A 27,733-nucleotide genomic window follows, 5' to 3' on the forward strand; every position below is an offset into this window, starting at 1 on the left:
TATATATATATATATATATATCAAAGAAAGGTAAATAGTGTTCGAATAAAGGACATAATTATCGTGTAGCATAGCTCACAATGAATATAGTCCTATAAATAAATGAATAAAGAAATTGTGTAATAAAATGCCTCTGGCGGGACTCGAACCTGCGACCTCTGTATATGTGTGTGTGTGTTTATTACACTCAGACCTCCTATACAGGTAGCATTCATTTTGGCATTTATCTACAGTACTTGGTGTTTTTATGTGTAAATGCATTCTATACAAAAATAATCATCCTTCTGAGCACACCCTCACACACCCATAGCATCCACATCCAGACAAAAGGTGAATGCATGGTCTAGTAGATAATAAGGTTAGGTTCAAAGGTTAATACTTATAGCAATAAGTTTGTGCTACTTGGAAATTATGAAAGGAAATATATCAAACCAGATTATAATGATACCTTTTACATACATATTTCATTGCAAAGGTAGAATGGCCTATAGTACCCCCTGTATGCTCAACATTCGAGGAAGTTATTTGTTCAGAACAGGAAGTTTCCAAATTGGATTTTTCATAATGTGAGGTTTTAACCCATATGAAATGTGGTTCACCTGAATTAACACTGAGGCTAAACAAGAATTACAGTATGTAACAAGTACGACTAATTGATTATAGATGTACAGGTAAAATATGATTATTAAACAAGTTAGACAAGACTCTTTTTGTACCTTGTTTAGCAAACCCTCCTCCTGCAAATACAGTAATAATGATTTTGAATAAAAATAAAATTTTATTGTTTTAGACCAATTAGCGCACCCGCCACCACGAAAACATGGAAATTGCAGACAAAAATAAAAGTTTTTCTTTATTTTTATAAGCCCTCCGCTGTCTTCAAATCTCCAAAGTTAAGATATGTATATTCCTTCCTAATTATATAAATTTAAAGCATTTAATCATCCCATTACTACACTGTTTACATTCAACAATAAAATTTTAATTTTATTTTCTCCTTCTGGATGTTTTTAGCAATATTATATAACTAAACAAAATTTTGTTTTTATTTTTTTTCCCTCCTCTGATGTCTTTAAAAAAATGAGTTTTTGCAAAACAAGGAATAAAAAAATGTTTACCTTAATATTAATATGAAAATACATTAACATTTATTCTGTAGCAACTATTTCATCAACAAGGTCAGTATGGACTTGCATGGTTGTTTTGTTACTGTGTGAAAACATTTTTTCATAATTGAACCTAAACCACAGCACCGATAAGGAAGTAAGGAAAAAAGTTTTGCTTTATATCCATTGAAATCCTGACCATTGTGTTCTGTTGTTAGTCATTATCGTTCAGGAACTCACACATGTTAACATTCAATTTCTAGTTTTGATTTCACTTTCCAAAGAATATATAGTAATTCAGTCTTATAACATTACAGAGGACATTATAGAGAATTCTTGTTGAGTACTCAACTTGTAAAACATGTAACTTTATTCTCACAGTTGAGAAAAATACAATATAACATCTTATGTGGTATTGAAAAATAATAGATGTAAAAACTTTTCTTGAATGAATAGGATTGTTATATTTTTTTGTTGAAAGAAATTTATTCTTGCAAAATTTCCAGAATGACAGAGATGAGGATGTAGGTGAATATAGCTTCCTAATGCTTTGATAGAATGTTTACTTTGGTACATCTTGCAAAAGAATACTATTTTTGTGTAAATTTTTAATAAATAAATGACTGTCACTGCAATGCTTTAGATGTCATTACTGCAAGAAGAACCAAGAATTTGTTTACTGTCCCAACTTGTTAAAACAATGCACGCCATCGTGTCAGGATTCAATATTTCGACATTGATTATGTCATCATCAGGAATGAAACCCTATCCACTCATGTTTAAATGATGAATGAACAAAAATTAATTTAAATTTTGTACAGTAGCAAATCAAGGACCAAGCTACAGTCATACAGACTACAGTACAGTCGTGAAATATCGCTTCGTATCTGCGCGTAACCACTCGTAGCCTGCTCGTAGGTAGCGTTTGGAACGTAGCTACGAACCACTACGAAGGTCATTGTTATTTTAATGAGCTTTGCAATGATCGTAGGCCTGTCTCTTATACACATCTTTTAACAAAAAAGGGCCTCCCAAGTTGCGAAGTAGAAATTGCAGGGGTGAAAATTAAAGCCGGAAATGACTCACAAGCAAGCGTCAATATTATGGACAGCGATACAGTCAATAAACTGAAGAAGACAGCAGCAGCTCCAAATACATGTTTGCGTAAACAGCCCTTCACTTTCAAAATAAACATTCTGACGTTGGTATTTCAACATTGATTTGTGTGAGGATCAATTTGACAATTGTTTTGGTTTTTGCAGCATAGTATTGATATTTGTGTATGTTCAGATGCACAGAAGCAATAGTAAACACAGCTGGCTGTAATTATACTTGCTTCAAATATATGACAAATACATTGCGTGTATGGTATACAAATCAAATGTCTGACAGATGAATGTTTTACATTCTTTAATCCAAGAGTGGGGGAGAGGGGATTGGAGGTGGAATCATTAGGTGTTATTGCTTGTTAATAAGTGAACCTAATTTTTCTTATTTTGCATTGAGTTTAATTCAAATAAAAGTTGAATTCAAAATGAAATTGCACACTGGGAATATTTACAACTAAAAGCATTCTTTAAAAAATGTATATCAATCACATTTTGATTGGTACTTACAGTAGTCTACTACTAAAATGATATTCTACATACTATACAGTAGTGTTATATTATCTCTTTAAGATATCCTGGCTTAGATAAAATGTTTTTTAGGAATAAATCTAAATGTACAGTAATTATATTATCAGATGTGGAACTGAAAAATTCAGTTGACGTTAATGGAAAGCGATTAATGTTCAGAATTTCAAAAGCGTTCGATGCCTTGATCTCATAAATAACATTAATTTATAATTGCAATATATGCATCACTTGTCTCTAGAGCTCAACACAGGTATTGCGTTCTCTATAACTTTCCAGATACAGGTCTCCCTCCAATAAAAGACCCCTCCAAATAAGGACCACCTCCAATTAAAGACCACTATTCTGTGGTCCCAAGTTAACTAATTTCTTTTACCTTTATTATTCTAATTGGAGACCAAAGCTACTAAACTCCATGGAAACCCCGGTCCCAGAAGTGGTCTTTAATGGACCTTTCCGCTAAGCCCCGCCCCTTGGATATTGTTACTAAGGTCCCACAAGGCGACAGTCTTAAAACATACGCGAACACATGCGTTTGTGGGACAACACGTGTGTTTGTGAAACACGCGCGTATTCCTAGCGCTGTTCTGATTAGTCAGTTGTTAAGTTTGATTGATACTCTGGAAAGGTCTATTAGAGGGAGCTGTACTTAAAATCCACTAACCAGTGGCGGGTGGCTTATCATTTAAGCAAACTCTTGGAAAAAAGTACTCTGTTAAAGTAGTTACATGTAGTTTGATCAATTGAAATTACCCCTTTTATAAGGACTTTTATCAACCTATTATTTTAATTTTCAAGGGTTAGTGAAGGGGAGCTCTGGCTGCCCTGACTTCTTCCCATCTCCAAATTCCTCAAAATGAAAGAACAAATAGAGAAAAATAAATTAAAATTTAAGTTTAATAGTGATATTTCTGGACATCTACAAGTGCCTGGCCATAAGGCGAGGCTTTACTTTCCAGAACTTTTTAAAAAAATGTCAGAGGAGGGTGGAAAAAAATTAAAAATAAAATTTTGTTTTCTTATTTAGCAAATAGTTTGCCAAAAACATCCAGAGGAGACAATAAAAATATAATTTTATTGCTGATTGTAAACAGTGTAGTAATGGGATGGTTAAATGCTTTAAATTTGTATAATGAGGAAGAAATATACATACCTTTATTTTGGAGGTACAAAGCAGTGGTGGGTGTAATAAAAATAAAGAAAATTTTTTTTTTGTTATTTAAATTGAAATATATATTTTTATTACTATTATAATTTTATTGTGTACTTTTTAAATTGCAGTGTATCTGTTGTCTGCCTGATATTTATCATTTTGATTTGGTGTAGAATGGGGATTGAAATATTCATCACAGTGGTAAGTTCAAAGTTCAAGTGACTCATAAGTTTTCATTCACATCCTTCTTAGATTTATGACTTAAAGAATCTAATCAGCTGTACTTGGTAGCTTGTAATTTTTTTGTTGCATTATTTCACTACAATTCACATACAGAACAACTAAACAATTAAGAAAACAAGAACTATTAATAAACAAGGAATCAATATGGTTATGATTGCCCAAAAAATGTACTAACCAGAATGTATATGCTGAGTAATGGTTGCACGGCCAACCTAGTATTAGGCTAAAAAACAACTGACCAACCGATGTCCAAATATCCAAATTTCACTGTACAGTACTTGTGCATCACAAAAATTTTGTTTTCCAAAATAAAATCTACCCTTTGGTTTTATTCCATGATTAATGTTGTTAACTGTGAGGCCAGGGCTGGAAAAAGTGCCTGACCTTGCAACCAGCGGTCAGAGGCATTGACCATTACCCAGAAGGCATTTTAGAAAATTTTTTTTTTTTTAACACATCACAATTTAATGCATACCGGTAATTAAATTTGATTTATGCACTATTGTTTAGCTATAATAGTGTAAAGGTAACATTTGGTGCTGCAGGCATTTCATCAAGATCATACATAGGTCGTAGGCACAAAAGTATTTTTTCCAGACTTGCGTGAGGCTATGTACATTCAGCACTTTAACTTCACTTTTTAGGATTTTGTTAACAGAAATATTTCTCCCCTTCACAAGCCTTGTAGCAAAACATGTTGATTCACATGACCTGACTTCCATCCTGTGATCTGTTATTGCTGTCGGATGAGAGGGAAAAGAGAGGAACAGAAAACAAAATGAAATTAAAGAGAACTAAAGGAAGCCTGTATAATTATAAAAATCTTTTAAGGTCATCATCCTTTAAAATGTATGTTATGCATTTACCACCAATCATGGTAACCCAGCAGTGTAAGGGGCACTAGTATGTCTAGAGGTATTAACATGGGATCAGGGTGAAAGGGGAGGCATGATGAGAAGTGGCAGGAAGCAGAGAAATTGAAGTGGGTTTTAATTGAGTTTAATTTGTTTGTTCAGCAAATTTTCCATGAGCAGGCACAAAACTTCTTATGCGGTCGTGCTCGCCTACCCACTGGTGATAGTCTGACAGAAGAATCCACAAAATACAGTTTAGTTTTAAATTACAAAAAAAGAAAAATTGGGATAGAAAAAACATACAAGATCTAATTAATATAATTTCTATTTTTTCTAAAAACTAATTTAACATGTTGAAAATTTTAGGGAACTGAAGTTGACAAAATCCTATGAGGACATTTTAAAAAAAGAAAAAAAAAAATATTGTCATAAGTGATGTGTTAAAAAATATTATAATAATCAATCAATCAAGTCAAAGTTTATTTATTTAGTTGGACAATTTTAATTACATAAGTATAAATAGAATATTATCAAGTAAAAGTAATGAGTAAATTATTGAAATTAAATAATGTGCTCATATAAATTAATTATAAATTATAATATACATAAAAAAATATTTAATTTATTATTATATTTCAGATCTCTCGATTGTTAAAATATATTACAATATTCATTTAATCATTCCAAAATAATAGATGAAAATTTAACCCCAAAAAAATGGAGACATAAATTTAACCCAAGATTAGTGGGATTAACAAACAACAACGAAAACAACATAAAACAAATAGTTGGTAAAAAGGTCAGCATTCGCCAAACATCCCAGATTGATCCACATGACATTTCACATGCAGTAGGTATTATACATCTAGTCTAAACTATTCATGCTCTCGTTCTAGAATCTTAAATCTCAACAATTAGTTTAGTAGTATCGTATGTCAGTATGTATTGATATTTTGAATATGGAAATATTATCTTGGAATATCACATAGAATCTACAAAACCTATCCTTATCTAAAAAATACACTATTATTATTAGTTCATATGATGAACAGACAAAATCAATAATTTAACAGTCAAATTTAGGTTATTCATTTATCAATCTTCATCCAAAAATTGAGCAAGACAATAAAATAATAAAATATTTCATAAATTGTCAAATTAATTGTCTGAAATTCTAAAAATAAAATTTTGGGTTTTAGAATCCTAATCTCAACAATTAGACAAGTGGTATCGTATATGTAAGTATAATAATCTTGAATGCGGTAGCATCATCTTGTAGTAATATCAGATGGTGTGTAGTACAGTAATCTCTATTGTTATGATGCGACTTGTGGAAAATTGCATCATTCCTGAACTAAAACGTTTCTCAAATCATTCACAGTTTTGATAAATTTATTAAACATTTCCTGATTTTTTTTATGTAATGACAATAATAACTGAAATGCACTTTCTAATTCAAAAGCTAATTGTAGGCCTATTCCTCCAACATTTTTATCCCAAAAATGAGTAATTTATATTAAATGTCTTTGTTTAAATAATTCAATAATTATTACAAGAATTACAGGTATCTAAAATTTTGAATCAAAAACAAATTGTCTAGCATAAAGTAGATGGATATATGACTAGATTAGTAAGTCATCAAATCAATATAAATGTGAAATATCATCATAAAGTGAGTTTTTGGTCTTACTATAGTTTAAATTTAAATAACTGGAATAAGATCGTTTTAAAAAGTCTGAAAACATGCTTTGCAAAAAATCTCCTCTTTTAACACAATGGTATCTCTGTAACTGGAGAACCCTATGACCAAATATTAAGGTCCCTGAAGTGGCCTCATAATAGAGAGTGAATTCATGTTCAATGAAGCAAGTCCTCTAAACATACCAGCAAGGAGTAGCGTAAAATAACATGGGATTAATTTTATATGTCTAGGTGTTTGATGGGAAAATTATAGGTAAATTTAACAACCATGAATAAGAAAAGCATACATTATATTCCAAGAATATAATGCTACATAAATAATCTCAGGAGCATCATTATGCAAATTAATCTGAATCATGTTTCTTAGATGTAGATGATTTGTATTTTTCCCAATTGTTATGGAAATTAGTATGGAAGATTTTTCCAGAGAATGTACAGTAGGTAATTTTGCATGTGTCTGTGGAATATATTCCTAGGGGCTCTGTTATGCAAATTAACTAGAACATATTCCCAGTGGCTCTATTATGCAAATTAACATAAAACTGCATCCCACAGAACACATTGCCTTTTCCAAAGAATGTCACTAGATTTATAAGATTTACTTTAATCTATGATCTTTAGGGATTTTGATGGAAAATTTTTCAAGGGAATTTTAAGGAGATTTTTTTTTGTATGATGGAAATTTACAGTAACATTTTTTATAATGTAATTTTAGTTCAGGAAAGTAACAAATATAGTCATAATTCTTAATATCAATCTTACTTATTGTTAACGTTCACACCTTTTACATTGTTTGTCTTTGCATCAAGGCTATAACAAAAAGGTAAAGATACCAGAATCCAAATCTAAGATTTTTTTTTTGAATTTCAAATCTATTATTTTTTATTATTATTTTTTTATATATGATGAGTAAGAAAAACAGAATCCATGCAAAAAAAATGTCACTAAACTACTATCTGACTATCTGATAATTCTGTGTTAAGGGATTGTCTCATAATATGAATCAATATTTTGTTGGCGTAATCCAGGGATGCTTGTGTGTGTTGCACGCTTCAACATTTGAATAATGTATTCATCGTAAAGTAATACGTATACAATGAGTGTGAACATAGATGAAGATTTCTGCATTGCTAATCCAATACATAATGAATAAATACACATACATGTAAAATATGTGTACTGTTCTTGCCTGTGGGAAAAGTATTTCCATGTATCACTTGCTACTTGGACAATAAAGTATCTTGTATCTTGTACGGTATCTTGGAAGAGCATATATTAGCCAGGCATTAATCATTTAAATTTTCTCTTGTATTCCATAATTATTTCTTGAGGTTTGCAACATGTTTATATTTTATCGAAATATTATGAATAATATGATTAAGTTATTTTTAATTTTATCTCCATCTTCCAAAAGCTATATCTTAATATTGGTTCATTTCAGCATTTGTCATTAGAGAATGATTGTAATATGTGCCTCTCGGTTGCTACAGTAGTCACAAACCATTCCCATATGCAATTCAGCTCAATTACACTGCCGGTTATGGATTACCTTATTATACCTCCTTTCAAGGCAGAAAATGTATAGAATTGATGAACATTTTATGTAATAGAATTTTTAATTATTTAATGATAATTATGCCAAATATTTATTGGCAAACCAGCACAAAGTGCAACCTTCTCTGCTTGCTGGTGAGTATTCCTAGTCATGCGCCTGTAGTCAGGACACAAAATTAGTATCATTCAGTACCACAACATCCTACCAGGTACCCATTTATAGGCCTGGGTAGAGAGAGACAAACATAGATACAGTGCCTTGCCCCAGGACACAATAGACTTGCACAGCAAGAGTTTTGAACCCCTGACCTCAAGGTTAAGAGTCCAAACCACAACCGATGTGCCACCACTTCTACAACTGCTTATTTAGTACCCATAATGTCAATTTAGTATTTAAATTTGATTCATTGCAGGGTGCTAGCGATTTCTGTGTCAAACCCAGTGTGTATGTTTTGTCACAAACCGATAAGACCACAAATCTAGATCAAGGTAATGTATACAAACTTTTAGTATGGCAAGACTTTTTTTATACCTTGTTTTATACTCATAAATAAATTACTATGCTAATGTGTATTCATGATTAATTGTTGGTGTATAATCAATAAATGATGCTCATGTTTATTCATGGTTTTTTCCAGATATTGTTGAATATTATTTGACGTGCTATCCCAACTCTCAAAACCCATATGGAAGTGTAAGTACAAAAATAGACATTGTTGACTTCATGCAATAGTACTGTAGCCTATACCAGCTTAATAATAATAATAATAACAGTTTCATTTATTCACGGAAACTCATTACAGTCATTTAACAAAGGTTGGTCATTCCAAGAGGAAACAATTATAACAAAAACGAAAGATTGAAAAGCAAAAGAAAAACAAAAGAAAGTACAGGTCTTAACCTAATCATCACAAAACCAAGAGAATTTATAATTATTTAATTAATTGATATCTGTAAACAATAAATGAAGGACAAACAACACTTTTCAGACTAACAAATTTATTTAATCACAAGCTTTCGACCACACAGTGGTGTTCAGGTGAATGTAAAAATAGGATAAAAGAGTGGTAAGAACAAAAGGGTGAACGGTGATTGACTATAAACAAAGGTATAATGAGTCTCATCTGATGAAACAAAAGATAGGAATAAACAGAAGCAGTCAAATATCTGTATAAATTTGTTATTTACAGGAAGATTTTGTTCTTTGAAATACATAATTATATGTATTTATTCAGAAGAAATTATTAAAAACATAGACATGGCACCCAAAAGTTCTGAATTGCAAATTATATTTACATAAAAAATGAGCAAACAATAGACAATCATGACTATAAGGATAAACAATATTAGATTATAAAATTATTTTTAATGAACCAAAAAAACAGAAGATGTACTTACTGGACGTTTTGTAAGTACATCTTCGATTTTATTGGTTTATTAAAAATAAATTTGTAATCTATTCTTATTAACAACCAGAAGAAATTTTTCCAACATTAGAAACAGTATTATTTAGATTGCTACATTATAAAATACACTGAAAACATTTAAAAAAAAAGGTGTATAATGAATTATAAAAAATGACAATCATAAGAATGGTGAAACTGATGTAATACAAATAATGAAGGATAGATCATAATAATTAAAATGTTGGATAAGCTGTAATAAGCATAATCTATACTAGAATTTCTTTGAAATATTCCATAGTAATTTAAATAATCAATCAAGCAGTACAATGGCAGCAGATGTACCCTCTGGGGAACTGCCCTAACTAGCGAATGTAGCGCATTGAGGCTTCAACCCACGGAGCAATCAGGCTAAGCAATCACACTGAGCAATTGCACTAAGCAATAATGGCTCATTATGCTGTACCATCAAGCCGAAGACCGATCACATTTAGACATCGTTACTGTCGTTATTAGATTTATTACGCAATAATAAAATAGAAATGTTTTTTTCTATATAACATAGACTTAGACATAATATATCTATGGATATTGAACAATGATAACATACTTAAATACGTGTCTCCCTCCAATTAGGGACTACTTCAATGAACGGAGTTTCCATAGTCCTAACCAGCTTTGGTCTGTAATTAGAATAATAAAGACAAAAGACGTTGTTAAAATGGTCTTTAATTGGAGAAGGTTTTTTACTTGGAGGGGTCTTTAAATTAAAGAAGACCTGTATATCTTTTTCCATTGTCACTTTCTGTTATTAATTAGCCTGAGTGTTGATGTGTACCTGTAGAACTGCAACGTGTTGGCGTGTTACCTGAGGTCCTTGTCTCCATGGCAAAAACATTGCATTATTTCTCACCATTAACCTAAATAACTTGTAAACCTTGAGCATAAAGAATATTGAATGTTCCACGTTATTGCTACTCTAAATAAATCACCATAATTAACTAATAAGTAAATAAATAGGCCTCTAAACTGTGGAGGTGCAACATCATCTCTCAGGAAAAATATTTCCCTCATAATTGAATAAAATTATTGCATTTATCAATCCAATTAACTTTTGATTACGTTGCAACATCATTTTTCTTTGAAGAATAGGTTTGAGCCAGGCCTCTTTACTTTTGTTACCTAATGCACTTGTATTTCTTTATTTGTCAATTTTAAAAATGCTTTGTATGTCTTACCATTTTGGTAATTGTGAAAAGAATTTAATTTTTTCCAACACTCTCTAGGTCTTTCAGAATTAGTTTGTTTATCAATGTATAAGAAGTATTGCCTTACAATGACCATCACACAGCCTAATCCAGGTCTAGACAGACAACACATACTAATTGCTAAACTTAGATGTTGGATTTCTGCAACACTTTGTATTGTATTTGTACTTTGGCTCATGAAAAAATATACAATATAAAAACAAGGATAGGGAAAATTTGCGAAACAAATCCTTTTGTTTAGCTTAAACTAGTCACATAAAGGTGATGAAATGAACATATTTGAATTTGTAAGGAAAAAATCTTAAAGTTCTACATGATTTTAACCTAAAACTACTTGATTTTTTAAGCCCCATTCATGCTATCAAATTTTATTTGATAAAAAACATCTGACATACATAAATATGGTCATGATGACATCACATCTGACCATATATAGTGCCTGCCATGCCAAAATAGCATCAGGGACCAAATAAGAAAATTGGCTTTTTAATATATTCATATTCTCCACATTATAAGTTTTAAAATGATGGTTCATTTACTGGAATCGACTTAATATTTGCTAAAATTATGAGTAAAAGTGTTATGGCTTCTCTGTATTAAAGTATATGATATTGCCACATTTTTATGCTAATTCTCAGTTTAACAATTAGCGACAATACGCTGGTTTTGGGATGGCAAGCCTCATGTAGGCACATCATGGCAATATATGCGGCAAGAAAAAGGGAGTCTAAATAGAACTTTAGAGGCTAGCATCCCATAAATTTGAACCTCCTCATATCCTACCAGTATATTTACTGTAATATAGAACCCCAATCTGATATTCACTATCACCTACTTAAAATATCTACTTTCCATACTGAATGTCTCTAAGCATAGATAAACATTTATTACAGATGAGCTTTGACTCTAGAGAGATAACCCTTTATTGTTTAATATAACAAATTCCTTTGAAAAGATGATTGACATTGTGATAAATTTTACCAGCAGAATACTAGTATTTTTTTTATTGAAATTCTAGGATTTTGTTAACTGTTACAGTCAGTAACAGTCATTTATAAACCCTCTGAATTTGATTTCTGGCTCAATTGTGTATGAATGATTCTAGGAATACTTAAATATTACATGGTTATTAGTACTGTAAAGTGACTTTTTCCCAATAAGCATCACCTTATTAAGAAGTCTAGTTTTCTATAAGATTGTAAGGCTAAAAGTTAATTGTTTTTCTATCTCTCTATTTTTTTCAGACTCTGAGAGATTCACAAAAAGCACAAGCTCTGGCAGAGACAACTCTAGAAGATATTAAAGAGATTACAAAGATAGCTTACCCACAAGCAACTGTAAGTATAACTTAATTTGATTTGTTTATATTTCTGCAGTCGAAAATCGAAGATGACCAAATTACACTATAATGCTGTCCATATATACAGTACATGGTCATACCTACACAAATGATCAACAATGAAAACTTGTTTAAATTTATGTGGTTATGATGTGATATAAATTTTAAATTTTATGAATATTAATTTAAATTCATACAGGTTTGATATAAGATTGTACAAATAACATACATCTTGTCGCAATACATTCTCTATGGAGTCGCGTCAACCCACAACTGTTAGCACATTGTGCGTCTGGCTTTCGCTGAAAAGACAAAACTCAATAGTTTTGAATGCTATCACCAGAGTATTCAGAGCTCCAAAAGGATGGAATTAATCACACAGTTGGAAATTCATATATACACGTGACTATGTATGATATTCGTTCGAGGAAATTCAACTGTCTTCAGTCGAATTATCCACATCCTCACCAAAGATACAGCACAGACCTATAATTTTTGACTTCCTTTGTGTAGAAAGTATGTCCCATTCCGCTGTAACCAAGTCAGGGACAGTTAGGACAAAAGAAATACATATTTTACCATCTGTATGTGTGGGTTATGAAGTATATGCAATACATAGTATAGTTCTAAACATCATTATCTTTATTTTGTGACAGTCGGTTCAATATTTGTACTGTTGCATTTGCCTATTTCTTTGAGGCCTCTTTGGCGAGACTTTTTTAAATTCTTGTTTCGCGTACTTATTATATTAAAGTTAATCGGAGGAGGGTGGAATAAAAATAAAAAAAATTTTTCTTATTTGTTTTTCCAAAAACATCCCAACGGAGGAGAAAATAAAAATATAATTTTATTGGTGAATGTAAAATAGGATGTTTAAATGCTTCAAATTTATATAATTAGGAAGAAATATACATATCTTTGGAGTTTTCAAGGCAGTGGAGGTCGTAATAAAAATAAAGAAAACTTTTATTTTTTTCTGAAATTTTCAATATTTGTAGTCGGCGAGTTCGCTAAGCAAGGTATAAAAAAAGCCTTGCCTTATAATAATAAAAAAATATTGATGACGATGATAACAGTGACATTTGCTATGACAGTCAGTGGAGAGTCACAGTAATATAATAGGCCTTTTCATATTGTGAACTGCGCATGCCTGTATCAAGGTCAGTCGACATAAACATACACATTAGAAGTTGAATGAATTGGATACGGGCATGTGCAGTTCAAACTATGAATTTGCTTCTTAATGTTTTTTTTAGCACTTCTAGGCCTCTCTGTGCTTTACATTATGACTCCAATTCATTGCATAAAACACCAGTATGGAATACATACCCGGCTGTCCGGGAAAGAATTAAAATTTTATTTCCTGCACTTTTTATTGATCCAAAAATATAACATTGCCCTCTGGCATGAAGTTAACAGAAACAAAATAAAAGTTAATAACCATAATATAGTTATATTATATATAATATAAATATATAACATCAAGCTAATAACAGTACACATTACTTCCTAATGAAATTAAACAATGTATCCATTTCGGAATTTAAAGCCCAGCTCACAAAACACTTGATCTCAAAATATTAATAATAATAACTATTAATTATCTCTGTTTTTCATTTTGTTATAGTTAAATCAATTTATTTTGAATTTACTTTTACTTTTTTGTATATATTTATATTGTATTGTCTTTGTATTTGATGATGGAGTAAGAGCAGTTTACTGTTTGGGCTTATGCCTATTACTTACTCCTGGCAAGAATATTGTATGTATACTTTTTACTTTGCCGAATAAATATTATTATTATTTATTATTATTATTTCACATTGCACTTAAAGTAGTTATATAAATATTGTGTTATGTGGCAGACTGATGATCAGCAAAGGTCATATGCTTCAAACTCACTAAAGCATATACAACATATATTTTTTTCAACTAGAAAAGAAACAAAAATAGCATAAGATAATATGAAGATGTAGAAACAAAAGTCAGAGCTTTATCTTAATTGTCTTTTAAAGAGATGATTGCTGTCAACTTAAGAAAAATTATAAGAAACATTACAATGGAGCAAGCAAAAGGCATTAAGTTCAAACAAAAAATGTTTAATGTTAAGCTTTTTGATTGGTTACTAATTTTTTTTTAATGTTTTTAAAAAGGTTTTATACTTTTTTGCTAAATACTTTTGAAATGATTTTAAACCACATGATTATGAGACAGAAAGGTCCACTGATTAATCTCAGATAAGAAAATACACGCCTATATAATTTGAGAATCCTTATTATAAATGCATGTTAAAATGATGGCATTATTAGCTAAAGTGTACAGATACACTTACGACAAAATTAATTAAATGACCGAACTAAAATGTTGAATTAATTCACTCGCTAGGGCACCCATTGGCATCCAGCAAAGTACTGTTTTGGTAGCAGTATTTATTTGATTTCTGAAATCCATAATTGGTGAAAATTCAAATGAAATGCAATGCATTTTGCAATAATTGTGAACAATTTTAGTGAAATAACAGATAGAAAAAGTGAATACCCTGCCTACAGGCCTGTATTGTGATTGGGTTCAATAGAAATTATTAAATACAAAACATCGTGACAATCTAATTATCAAAGATAAAATCCAAAGATCTGAAATAGATGAATGATTCAATTTTTTGAATACATTAGCTTGTCTATTCCCACGTTAGGTATTAGTCATTTTCATCCAGAAACAACGTTATACTCTCTACTATGAATAATGATATCAATAAATCAATGAGTTCCTTCCTTCCTTGTAAACAATAGCCTATTCCAAATGCTGACCAAAATCAAGTTTCTACCTTTAAGCTTAAACAAAGGATAAGACAATAAAATACCACTGCAACAAAGAGTATTCCATTTTCAGTGCGGGGGTTGTAAACTAATAGTTATTTCAGATTTATTGTCCAATATAAAATTACTATGGAGATTTTATCGCTCTATCAGCTTGAACATAAAAATAAAAAAATGGTAGCTCAAGACTGACTTTCTATTCACAAAGAAGGACAGATTAAAATATTGAAACTGTAAAAAAACTGCTCTATTCACTCGCATACCATATATGGATTTGATAATGTCATACTGTATCATATCCCATATATGAATTCTTGAAATGGTTCCCCAAAATTCAGAAATCGGCTGCACATTCTCTCCTTTGTTTATATTATTCATTTTAAAATGCATGAAGACATTATGCTATATTCACAAAATTCTAATTTTTAAATAATTTTGTTGGCCTTCCTCTTAAAACATCTCTTTTAACTCAGCAGTATAATATTTAATTAGCATATTATATAATATAAATATATTACTCTTTGCTGCAGTAATTAGAAATATGATATCTGTCTGCCCTGTCATTTGGTTAATATTAATAATTTATTATTCTGCCAAGAAAATAATCTTTAATAATGGAGAATATGATTTTAACAATTTAATTATAAATGGAGTTGATTTCATACAGACCTCTTATCCTACTTGGGCTTCGTCTATATGTCACGGTTGATTTGTATTATGCACCAGGTTATGAATAATTCATGAGCCTGTTGTCAGATTGAATACATTAACGGAGGTTGATGTAAAGTAGGAGAAGAGGTAGAATCTCTGTTGCATCATTCTCTATCTGCTTGTCACTCTCTTTGAAACTGATGCATGATGATGAATCACAGAAATTACATGGGAGTTTTTGCAAGATGAAAACTATAAGGAATGTGGTTACTTCATCAATTTTTTGGATAATCTTTCCCCTTCAGTAGCATATTCATCACAACGTGGACGAATCATGCCTTTTGCATGAATCAAGGATCATATTCAGCTCATACAGCATATTGTCAAGAATGTTATCATTTTTATAACGTTTTGAAATCTTCCTTTCATGATGATTGCAAAGAGGGTGGAGATGAAGATGATGATGTTGATGATGATGATTATGATATAAGATGATGACATATATGGGTGATGTTAATGTCAATTATAATAGAATGGGTAACAGATTCGTGATGGTAGAGGTAGTGATTATGATGATGTGACATCAACGACAATGGCATCCACAGATTTGGAGGTTGAGGGGTGATGGTGAAGATTCAATTTTCTTTGTCCAATTATAGAAAACAACAGTGAAAAACATTTTTCATAAGTTTAAAACATTTATTTTTTTATACAGTGATATAAAATTGTTGTGGCATTATGGCAATGATTATTAGATGATAATTGTTTGAATTAAAATTTTATATCTATTTTAACAAAAAAATTCAGGAACACAAAATATAACAGGCAGCTTTTGATTTGCACAACGACGATAAATGAATTCATTTATCCGTGACCATCTTTACCCTACACAATATACAGTAGATTTAGGCCAAATTACGTCCCAGAATTCAGACAACAATGAGAATTCAACGTTCTTGCATGTGCAGATGACCTTAGTGACGTCATTATGTTCTGCTGTAGGTGCTACCATCCGTCATCCAATTGACCTACCCTACCTACCTTCGCCGACCGCCAGGTCGCATTGATGTCTGCACATGCTCATTCCAGATGTTTCTATCCATCATACAATTTTGAAGCTCTTTCACATTTTCCATTCCTGTGTCTTGCGTAAGTATGTCTATGAAAGTGGTTTTCTTTCTACCTCTATCCTTATATCCGTCCAGAGGTTGCAGAGCTTAGTAGCAAACCTCAAAAGCTCCCTAATGATGCATTGAAAATGTTGCTTTGGTGACATTTGACCTTGGATATTCTTCTCTCCATAGGATACTTTGGACAAACTTAACCAAACATTCCAGTCGACCAGCATACAGCTTCAGAGCTTAGTAGCAAACATCAACTGCAACACATTGAATAATGACTATGTGATTGGCTTATATTCCCTGTGCTATGATACCATGTGAGTCATTTCATCAAATCATGATTTAGATTGTTATGATTTTTAAAGGAAGTTTTTATTATTTATGGGAGAAATTATCGAAGAAGTTAGTAATTACTAATAAATTATTCAAGAAAATAGTATGAGGGATGTATTCAACTAGATTTGACCTACTGGTATTATATTATACCTCAGGCTTAGTGGTATTTAGTTCCTTCCTTAATACTGAAAAATTGCAGATTCTAATAATAATAATAATAAAAACTTGCAATGCACCAATTCTAAAAAGAGGAACTTTTTATACAGCTGATAAGAAACATTTGTTAAAGGACTATGTCACATAGCATAACAACATAATTTGTTTTCTCTATCTTAGGATGATGGCTGAATCGTTTCAGTAGCAATTTCCAATAGCTCTAGTGCTTTTTTTGTCTCATTGCCTTTGTTTGAAACTTGTCCACTGATAGGAAATATTAAAATTATCTAAATTTAACTTGACTCTGAAATTTTATCTATATGGTAATTTTCTTATTAATTAAATGTTTTCATGGTGTTGTTATCATTATCGTTATATCATTATTGTAATAAGCCTGTTTGTATTGCTTCATCTAGAACTGGAATCAGCTTCATGATGTTGAGTTCCATACTGTCTGGTCTTTTCTTCACTGTGCTCATATTCATATCCTCATGTACTGTTCCAGTCATAGCAAGGAGGTAATCCTTAATATCAAAGTCAAATATTACTGAAAACTTTATTCTCAGGTTTAAATGCTTCTAAAGAATTGTCATTGTTCATATAGGAATATTTGATCTACACAATAATAGTCATTTTTGTTTAACCTCTTTAATCTGTACATAATACCTTTAAAATGTTATTTTGATATGTGTACCTTTAATTAATGTATGATTAGTTTAATCTCTGCAATTTGATTCGTTATTCTTTACATGGTACCTAAGCACGGAGGAATTAGAAACTAATTCCTCTATGATTGAAGTATTGTCAGATTGTATACATAATACATTCTCAGGAAATAACTAACTAAAAAACAGATTAAAACTCATTTCTTAAGGGATGGAATTTGTTGAGTTGTGAAAAGCAATTCTGGAATATTTGTGATATGTACCCGCAACCCTAATTTTGGAAAGCAAAACATCTTAACACCAGGCACTTATTTCGCAGAAAAAAACCATGGTGCCATTTTAACGTTCCACGATCTGTAATGAGCTGCGCTCTTGATTAAGCTTCTCCAAAAGTATAAACGGCAGGAAAGCATATTTTGGTCATTTACAATAGGCATTGCGAATCTGAAGTTGAAAATCAAATGATTGTGAATCTTTTAGGAAAGCTGACTATGAAGTGGACAGAGAGGATCCGTTCCTGCCTCCTGAAAATCCCAGTGCTACGCTGGAACGTTACAGCCATCGTGGTGAGCCTCGTAGGTCACCACAACGTGGCTCAGGGTTAGGATCACCTACTATCCCAGATTACAACAGGTAAAATTAGTAGTACTGTACATCTTGTGGGGTAAAACCAACAGAGCATATACAGAGTTAATGTATCTAAAAACTTCCAGCCGGTTAGACCACTAGCACTCCAAACCCTGGTCGGTGTGATAGGGTTTTTCATGGAGGATGTGAGAGAAGAAATGAGAGGAAAGCTATGGGAGGCTAAAATCATTTGAAAGAGAATAAATTTTTTGTAATACTGAGGGTAGGGAAGCCGATGAAAAGCAAACGTTTATTAAATATGAATGTTTGTTGCGGTTGTTTTCTCAGAGAGCCTAGTTTTGCAGCAAGTAGTGTAGCCTACAACCAAGATTATAGGTACGAGGATGACCCTCTCTTAAGAAGGCACGGTCATGATTCCCCGCCTCCTTCCGTAAGTATCAATTCATCTCTAACCTCATAACATCTGGGTAGAATATAAGAATAATAACAACACATTGATTTTTGCAATATTCATTTAAAAAATTGTTTATTTATAGTAAAAAATAAACAGTCTATTTTCAATTAATTTCTTGTTCTAATCTTACTTTACACTGTTGCTTATTGGCTTTTTTTCCTTCCACCTTCCCACGTTCTATGTTAGTATGCTTATATGTGAAGACCGGTAAGTGGATGTGCTTAAAAATACTCTCGTGTCTTTTGCCTGGAAAATAAAAATGAAAGGAAAAAACAAGAATTAAAAGCCTTACAATGTATCTCCATAGTTATTGCTGGAGATATTAGACTTACAAATCATACTTTTTATGCTACAGTAGCCAACCTGAACAGAAGCCCATAATAACTGCATTTCTCCTACTACTGTCTACCTAATTCTAGGCCTATTTTGCATCCTTTCATTTGCCAGTAGATATAATGTGTGGATTTGACTTAAATCATATATGTTCTCTCTTTTTGTATAGTAGTTCATTCTCTAATGTTTGTGCCTAATGTGGGTACCTAACTTTCCTGCCAAATTCTGCTTTGTTTCTGTTTCTATTTACTTCAACCAATGGTGGACCAACATGGCCGTTTCTGGTTATGCCTAACAACTCATTGGGTCTATTACCTAAAGTTACTTGGATGGATTGCAAAATTTACAGTTTTTGTCTTAATGTTAATAGTTTGGGTTCTTAAATAATATTAGCATATTTTTTATTTCAATAATTAATGTACGGTATTTGTCTTCATTAAACAATTCTTTATTATACATCATTATAGTTTCCTAACTGACTATCAGTTAATATATTAATATATAATATTACAGTATTATCAATTATTAAAATGAATAATTATTATAATTGGTATAACCTTTTACCATTATTAAATATTATGTGCATTGTAATTGTAATTAATATCATTGATTAATAATAGTATTTTACATTTTTATAGAATTTTTGACATCACTGTCTTTAATTATATAGTTGACCTGATAATAGTCTCTGTTTTTCATAGCAAGGAAGGTTTTTTAAAAGTTTATTATCCACCACCATCAATCATTATTCTGATTTTCTCACGTTCTCATCACCGCATCATATAGCACCAATAGTAGACTATTGTGCTGGTTTTACAATCTACATTTGAAATCAGTGATGAGATAAGGATCCATGGTGAAATGTCATTATACTGGTAGTACGCCTACAGTACAACACATATTTCATACACGAGCAGATTATCAATGACATTGTCAATATTATTGTGGTGGTTTATTGAAAACAAATTTCAATTTACAATATCAATGACATTGTTTATAGCCTAATATCCATATTTTTTCACATGCATGTGAAATGTATATCAGTGGCGAATTCAAGCGGGGCCGGGCCAATTTTTTCAAAAAATGGAGAGAAAAAAAGAAAATTATTTAAATTATGAGTCTGAGAGTGCCATTTCCGGCCTTCTAGAGGTGCCATAATCATAAATTTTCTTACCCTAGTCCCAACCATGGTGGGACTGAGGTAGTAAAGACCATCCATCTGTAAAATTCCCTCCCTGGGCCCCCTCTATTTCAAATTCCTGAATCTGTACCTCTGTCCATTGATACAAGTATACTGAGATATTTACATTAAATAAACTGGGAATAGATTGTTGCTTGGTAGTTAAGTGCTAGCTTCCAATCCCAGGTTCCGGGTTCAAATCCTGTGGCAGAAAGATTTTTTATCAGGACTTATTTGCTCTTTAAGCCTCTTAATGAGATTTAGTATAGACCATCATTCCATCCTGTAATTGGCAAGTCCTGTGCTTAATGTTGCATCACATATGAAAAAAGTAAACAAATACATAATAATAAAAAATGGCCACTATATAAATTAGACCATGGGAGATTTCATGTGCAGATATATTTACTAATACCACAGATCCAATAAAAAATAGGATCTGTACTAATACAGAAATGTTATATTATAGTCCTAACAAAAAAGGGGAAAAAAAAAATCTTCTTTTTACAATTGACACCCTCTGACCTTTAAAATTCTGGATTTATTTCTAGAAAATCCAGGTTTTGTTTCGTTTTGGAAAGTCCCTTTCCTTTAGGATCTAGTTCCACTAACACTAGATAGAATACATGATATCTCTGTATCACATAGTCCCAAATTCGTTTGTGCATCACATCATAGATTGTAATAACTAATGTTAACTATTATATTGTATAACATTATACTGTATGTTTGTATTCTCATAATAACCCTAGTGAAATTCTTTTATTTTTTTTATTTTTTCGATAATTAAATATGTTAGATACAAGTAATGATAATAATGATGACTAAATAATGTTTGATCAAATGTAGTTAATGTTTTTTATACCTATATATGTATTGGTGGGTGGGGAGGGGGTGTTAAATGAGTAGAGCCATAGTTGTAGACACTGGAAGTTTGATGTGCTCATCTCTCAAATCCATTATTCTGGTTTCATATTCTACCACCACTTCACACAACCCCTCTCCTTGACCTTCATAATGAGACTTGGTTAATAGAGCATTTTAATACACAGCTTATTTTTATTCCCAATTAATAAATTACAACAAAATAGGCAGACTTTTTATATTTTCAATCAAAACTATTTTGTTTGAAGTTAATATATACAAAACTTCTTTTGCCAGCAAAAGTGAAACTGAAATCTTATGTTCAAAAAGAATAGCATCTATCCATATATTTCTTGATGATGATAAAACGTTGAATCCCAACACGATGGCATGTATTTCAATACTTGGAGTATGTACTTTCCTTTAGGATCTAGTTCCACTAACACTAGATAGAATACATGATATCTCTGTATCACATAGTCCCAAATTCGTTTGTGCATCACATCATAGATTGTAATAACTAATGTTAACTATTATATTGTATAACATTATACTGTATGTTTGTATTCTCATAATAACCCTAGTGAAATTCTTTTATTTTTTTTATTTTTTCGATAATTAAATATGTTAGATACAAGTAATGATAATAATGATGACTAAATAATGTTTGATCAAATGTAGTTAATGTTTTTTATACCTATATATGTATTGGTGGGTGGGGAGGGGGTGTTAAATGAGTAGAGCCATAGTTGTAGACACTGGAAGTTTGATGTGCTCATCTCTCAAATCCATTATTCTGGTTTCATATTCTACCACCACTTCACACAACCCCTCTCCTTGACCTTCATAATGAGACTTGGTTAATAGAGCATTTTAATACACAGCTTATTTTTATTCCCAATTAATAAATTACAACAAAATAGGCAGACTTTTTATATTTTCAATCAAAACTATTTTGTTTGAAGTTAATATATACAAAACTTCTTTTGCCAGCAAAAGTGAAACTGAAATCTTATGTTCAAAAAGAATAGCATCTATCCATATATTTCTTGATGATGATAAAACGTTGAATCCCAACACGATGGCATGTATTTCAATACTTGGAGTATGTATTATATTTTCCTGTCCATATATTAACAATATATATTTTGTGTTGCGATCAAAAGTTAAACACTGTTACAATAAGACTTCTTTTTTTCATGAGGAAACATACCGGTATCTTATCAATAGAAATAGCTAAACCAATAATCTTTACCACAATTATCCATTATTATCCTGTTATACAATGGGTGTGGGCATAATTACAGTAATGTTTACTTAACCATCATTCTTGAAGGTGTGCCATATCAAGTAGAACTAATGCCTTGATGTTCTATAATAACTTGTTGAGTGGAGAGCTGATCGTCGGACCCTGAATTCTATACATATATATAACCAAGTCTTTTTGTGAAGCTTGGGCAGTATAGAGCTGATTATTTGGAGCCCTCAAATGTTTATAAACAAATCAATTTATGAGGCTTAGTAGTGAAAGTGGAGAGCTGATCATTTAAGACCCTTAATGCTCTATAACCAATCTTTAATTTAAGTGAGGCTTGGTGAATGGATAGTTTTAGCACCCCCATATGCTCTATAACCACATATCCTTTTGAGGTTTTGGGGTGGCAATCTGATCTTAGAATTCTCAATGCTCTATACTGGGCAAGGGGTGTGAAGTGGGAAGCTGAACATAGGGCCAGGGACTGAAAAAAGTCTTAACATTTTTTCTCAGGATTGAACCCAGAAATTTAAGATTAAAAGATGGGCACTTGACCACCAAACCACATATCTAAAACTTTAAAGCCAATCAGTAACTTTGTTCTATCCTTCATTGATTTTTTTCCCCATAAACATTAAAAGCCAATCAGTAACCTTGTTCTATCAGTTATCATTTCTTCTCCCCTAAACCTTTGAGCCAATCATTGACCTTGTTCTATCCACCATTGGTTGTTACCTATCCTTTACTAGCTTGTCTGGTGATTGGTACTTTTACATATTTTGCCATTACAGTATACCTTGGCAATGGCTGGTCGTTCTCGAAATCAAGCGCTACAGGAATCTGGTTGAGGGCGCTGTACTGGCTGACCACTCATATATGGATTGAAAATTCTGCCGAGGATCGAACTTGGATTAGTTTTCAAAACTTTATCAGCTTCAGGTCTGAAGACTTATCATGAAGAAATTCACCAATAGATTTAATTCGTCAAAAAAAAATTTAATTAATGATTTGCCAAATGCAAAGGATAAAACTGTAAATGACACTGTTATATCCAGTGTGGATATTTTAAATGGATCAAATTTTTAGATTCATTTATATGGCTTTCATTATATGTCAAAGGACAATGTAGTCACTGTTTTAAGGGGGTCAAATTGAAACCCTTTTTTGTAAAACTTAACCCCTTGTATATACTATGTCTCTCCTTCATATGTGTGTATGTTCATTGTATTGCTTTAATATTGTTATATCACAGTGTCATGTTTTGTAGCACATCATCCGCATAGTGTGTAGCAAAGTGTGTAATTTCTGTATTGATGCAGGTAGGAGATGTTTCTGTAAGTATTACCCCATCTCCATTTATCTCAATAGAGATTGGGTTGCCTGCATCAGAATAGAAATATACTATAATTAGCTTTGTTAAGCATGAATAGAAACTATACTCACTACCATTGTAGACATGTTGTAAAGCTAATAACTGTGTTTAGGATGAATATTGATAATAAAAATGTTATGAATTATGAATGTATTATTTTTATATATAAATATATATTACTAATTATATTAACAAGATTATGTAATAAGTTTTTACTTTCATTTAAACATCACATGGTTTACTAGAATATTAATTATTACATTATTTAAAATTGAAATCTAGTTGATGATGTCATTAAGGGAAAATAATATATATATATATACGGATTATAAACCTGGGACAAAATTTATACAAATGATATACCTGTTTGTCATCATATGAGGGCGCTATTTATTTTAGATATTTTCTTACATGTAGTAATTACAAAAAAAAATCTTAAAGGAATATGACATTAAAAAATAGTATGTATTTCTTTAAAAAATTGGTTTGATATAAAAGAAAAATCATCAGTTATTAGGAATAATATTGATATGTTTTTTAAATTGGGTGATTTAAAGAACAGTATGTGATAACATTTTTTTTTTTGTCTAAATTTGGGTCAATTAAAAAGAAGTTGTGAATTCATATTCAAAGTGCCTGTAACACATTCTGATAATGCATGGATTACAATATTTATACCCTTTTTCAGTACAATATCTCTGTGACTAGACGATCCAGTGTGGAATTAGTAACCGACCAAGCTAGAAACAACACAAATAGTTATATACAGCATTTGGGCCAGGGAGACGGAACGATGCAGCGTGCATTGATCTATTAGTAGCTTTTTTCTTTAGAATGTCAATTATTTACTTATAGATTAAATTAAGTACTTGATAGCCATACTGCGTATCATGAGTGTGAACTTGATTTTGGAACTACCCGGAAGTGTTTGGGACACATTTTGACTTTGAAGTATTTCTGTAAATTGCAGAATAAAGAGAGATCAAAGTGTTGATTGAAATACTTGACTAGGTCAACAGTGTACTGATCAAGGTCAATAGTAGATTTAGTCTAAGTAGGATTCTTATGATTAATTCAGTGTATTCTATATTTTATCAATTTTTACGGTTAATTAGTTATTAAGCAAAGACCAAGTCAAACTATGTTGCAAAGTCCTTTTTTAAATCTGTAGATCCGCTGATAGATGAAGAAAATAGATTAAGAGATGCCCTATCTATATATATATATTAGAATTTTTACATAACTGTGTTTGATAGAAAAAAAAAATAAATAAAAATCAATTGGAATATCATTGTTAATGTTTTACAGCAGTTGTACAATAAACTTGTGTCTGTATGTAGATAAAAGTGAAGATTCAAATTTTATTTATGGTTTACTTGCTTGTAGGTACCAGGCTGCACAAGTGTGGCAAGCTCAATGGCAAACTTGTTAATGTACAGAAGGATTGCATGTAAGGCAGTCATATTCATTTAAAAAAATATGGCACATTTATTCTGGTCCTGCAAACTTGCTTGTGTGTAGCAAGCTTGCTCATTTGCTACAAGTTTCTCATGTATATCAAGATTGCTCATGTATAGGGAGCTTGCTCAAGTTTAGCAATCTTGTTCATGTGCAGGGAGCTTGCTCATGTGTAGCAAGCTTTTGCTCATGTGTTTCAAGTTTGCTCATGTGTAAAAAGCATGCACATGTGTAGCAAACCTGCCCATTTTTAATTAGTGTTCTGTATGTGAATTTTTTAGGTAGGTATAGCTATCAATGTTCAAAACATTGCCTCATTTGCATATTGTCTGTGATTAGCTGCCAAGCAGATTGTAATTTGCATATTGCCTTTCCACATATACTCTTACGGAGAGGATAGCTAAAGCAACAAAATTACAAGAAAGTAGTGTTCTACTTGTGCTACAGGAAGTGATTTATGGGTAAATTGGTCTAAACAGAAAAAATACTGTATGTTGGGTGGTAGAAAATATCCTAATTTTAGTACGACTATAATTACTAATTTTGTGAAAACAACAGGAGGTTATTCAAAATTTACAGGATATATCTTAAATGATACAGTGAATACAAATATCATGTTTTGATATTTTTAGATTTATTTAAGATACTCAATACTTTTAATACCACACGAGTTATTTTGATTCTTGTTTTTTCATTTAATTTTCAGTGGAGAATGTGTGTATGTGTCTTTCAATTTTTCTATATAAGTTTTCTTTCATTTTCTTAAATTTGTTATATAATTACTTTATTTTTGGAAGTTTGTATCATGTATAGTAACAAATACTTCTTACCTCTGTAAAAAGTCAACAAGTGAAATGTAATGAAAGCATTCATATTTTATTATGCTATTTTCAAATGCCGTTCAGGTTTTTATAATAATAATATTATAATAATATCTGTTGGTGCTACCTATTTTTTTTCTGTTTTTTTCCACTGTGTAATTGTAAATTTTGGGTAAGTATTTTCATGAAAATTGTAAACACCAATAATAGGTTTATTGGTGCATCTTTATATTACCAAATTCTGCTTGCTTGAAACTACAGACTTTGACGAAAACAGTTTTTGATGGTCAATATCTTTGGATATCTGTAAAGTATAATTTTTACGGAATTTATTAAACAAAGTGTACATTGTATGTTTGATTTTTTTTAATATAATGTACATTTATTGAAATTGTCAGTAAATTATAATACTTATATAATACTAATAATGCTATTCTCTAAAGAGCATGTCCAAATTATTTGTATACTTTATTTTTATATTTAATTTCACAGTGAAGTTTGCTTCGCAAGACTGTAATGAACATGTTTGGTCATTCTTGCTGCACTTGGCCGAATTTGCACTGTGTACAAATTTTTTTCAAGAAACAGCTGAACTGAAAAGAAATTGAATGAACCATCAAAATATGTTAACAAATTTATGCGAAATAGAGTTTTGAGCTAAAGCAAACGTGTAGCAGGCAATTCATTTAAATTGCCTCTAGTAATCAATGTATTCCCTAAACATTTTTTACAAATATTACAACCTACATTACCACAAATAACCTGTTAAGTATGCATATTTTTGTGATGTTCAGGGTTCATACGCATCTTTGAAAATCATAAATCATTCCAAGTTATGGAAAATCATTTAAGTGTGTTCAGTGTCATTGAAAAGTCAGGGCTGGATCATGACCTTTGAATTGGTTACAGAAAAATTATGAAATTTTTTGTGTTTGAACCTTGGATATATGATATGCATACTAATGTATTTAAATGCACTTTCTGCAGTCATCATTGTGTTTGCTATTAGTCTGGATAATGGAATAATCCATAAACATTGAAAATAAATGGTAGAAATATTGTATCTGTTTTTTTATTTCTAATTTCATTATTATTTGTCTGTTTGTCACATGGTACCAGTAACTGAAATACTTTTAGCCTGGCTGTTGTCATCCGAGTGCAATAGTTCAATGCAAACACAGTACAACTCGTTAAAATGAGCGGCAGTATTGTGCATAATCGAAAAAGTATGAATGAGTGCTACGGTTACAAATTTTAATGGCAGTTTGTGTATACCATCTAGTGTTTTGCGTATACTGCATATTTAAATCTAAAGCCAGTCACTTCCTGCGTTGTACTACTGTCGGCCGGCAAATCCAACTCTACTCCCTGTGAACGTTTTATGGTGCATCATCGTCTGCTGATTGTC

At 31.3% G+C, this 27,733-nt stretch overlaps 1 protein-coding gene across 4 annotated transcripts in view; it reads left to right on the top strand.

Annotated features, from left to right (window-relative positions):
- Window positions 1-27,388, top strand: part of LOC117105519 (protein tweety homolog 1-A-like) — a 38,581-nt gene extending 11,193 nt beyond the window's left edge. Inside the window, exons 6-15 of one of the 4 annotated variants that reach the window (XM_033246685.1) lie at window positions 4,022-4,094; window positions 8,659-8,734; window positions 8,884-8,939; window positions 12,161-12,253; window positions 17,027-17,160; window positions 17,752-17,853; window positions 18,481-18,633; window positions 18,916-19,018; window positions 19,229-19,249; window positions 23,466-27,388. In XM_033246685.1, coding sequence (XP_033102576.1) covers window positions 4,022-4,094; window positions 8,659-8,734; window positions 8,884-8,939; window positions 12,161-12,253; window positions 17,027-17,160; window positions 17,752-17,853; window positions 18,481-18,633; window positions 18,916-19,018; window positions 19,229-19,243 — 805 coding nt within the window. In that variant the 3' untranslated portion in view covers window positions 19,244-19,249; window positions 23,466-27,388. The remainder of the gene's footprint in view (window positions 1-4,021; window positions 4,095-8,658; window positions 8,735-8,883; window positions 8,940-12,160; window positions 12,254-17,026; window positions 17,161-17,751; window positions 17,854-18,480; window positions 18,634-18,915; window positions 19,019-19,228; window positions 19,250-23,465) is intronic. The other 3 variants (XM_033246686.1, XM_033246683.1, XM_033246684.1) reach the window with 3 other exon arrangements.
- The last annotated feature ends 345 nt before the right edge of the window (window positions 27,389-27,733 follow it).

Source organism: Anneissia japonica, unplaced genomic scaffold, assembly GCF_011630105.1.
Source record: "Anneissia japonica isolate Jap-2015-1 unplaced genomic scaffold, ASM1163010v1 scaffold2030_len652032_cov178, whole genome shotgun sequence".
NCBI lineage: Eukaryota > Metazoa > Echinodermata > Crinoidea > Comatulida > Comatulidae > Anneissia > Anneissia japonica.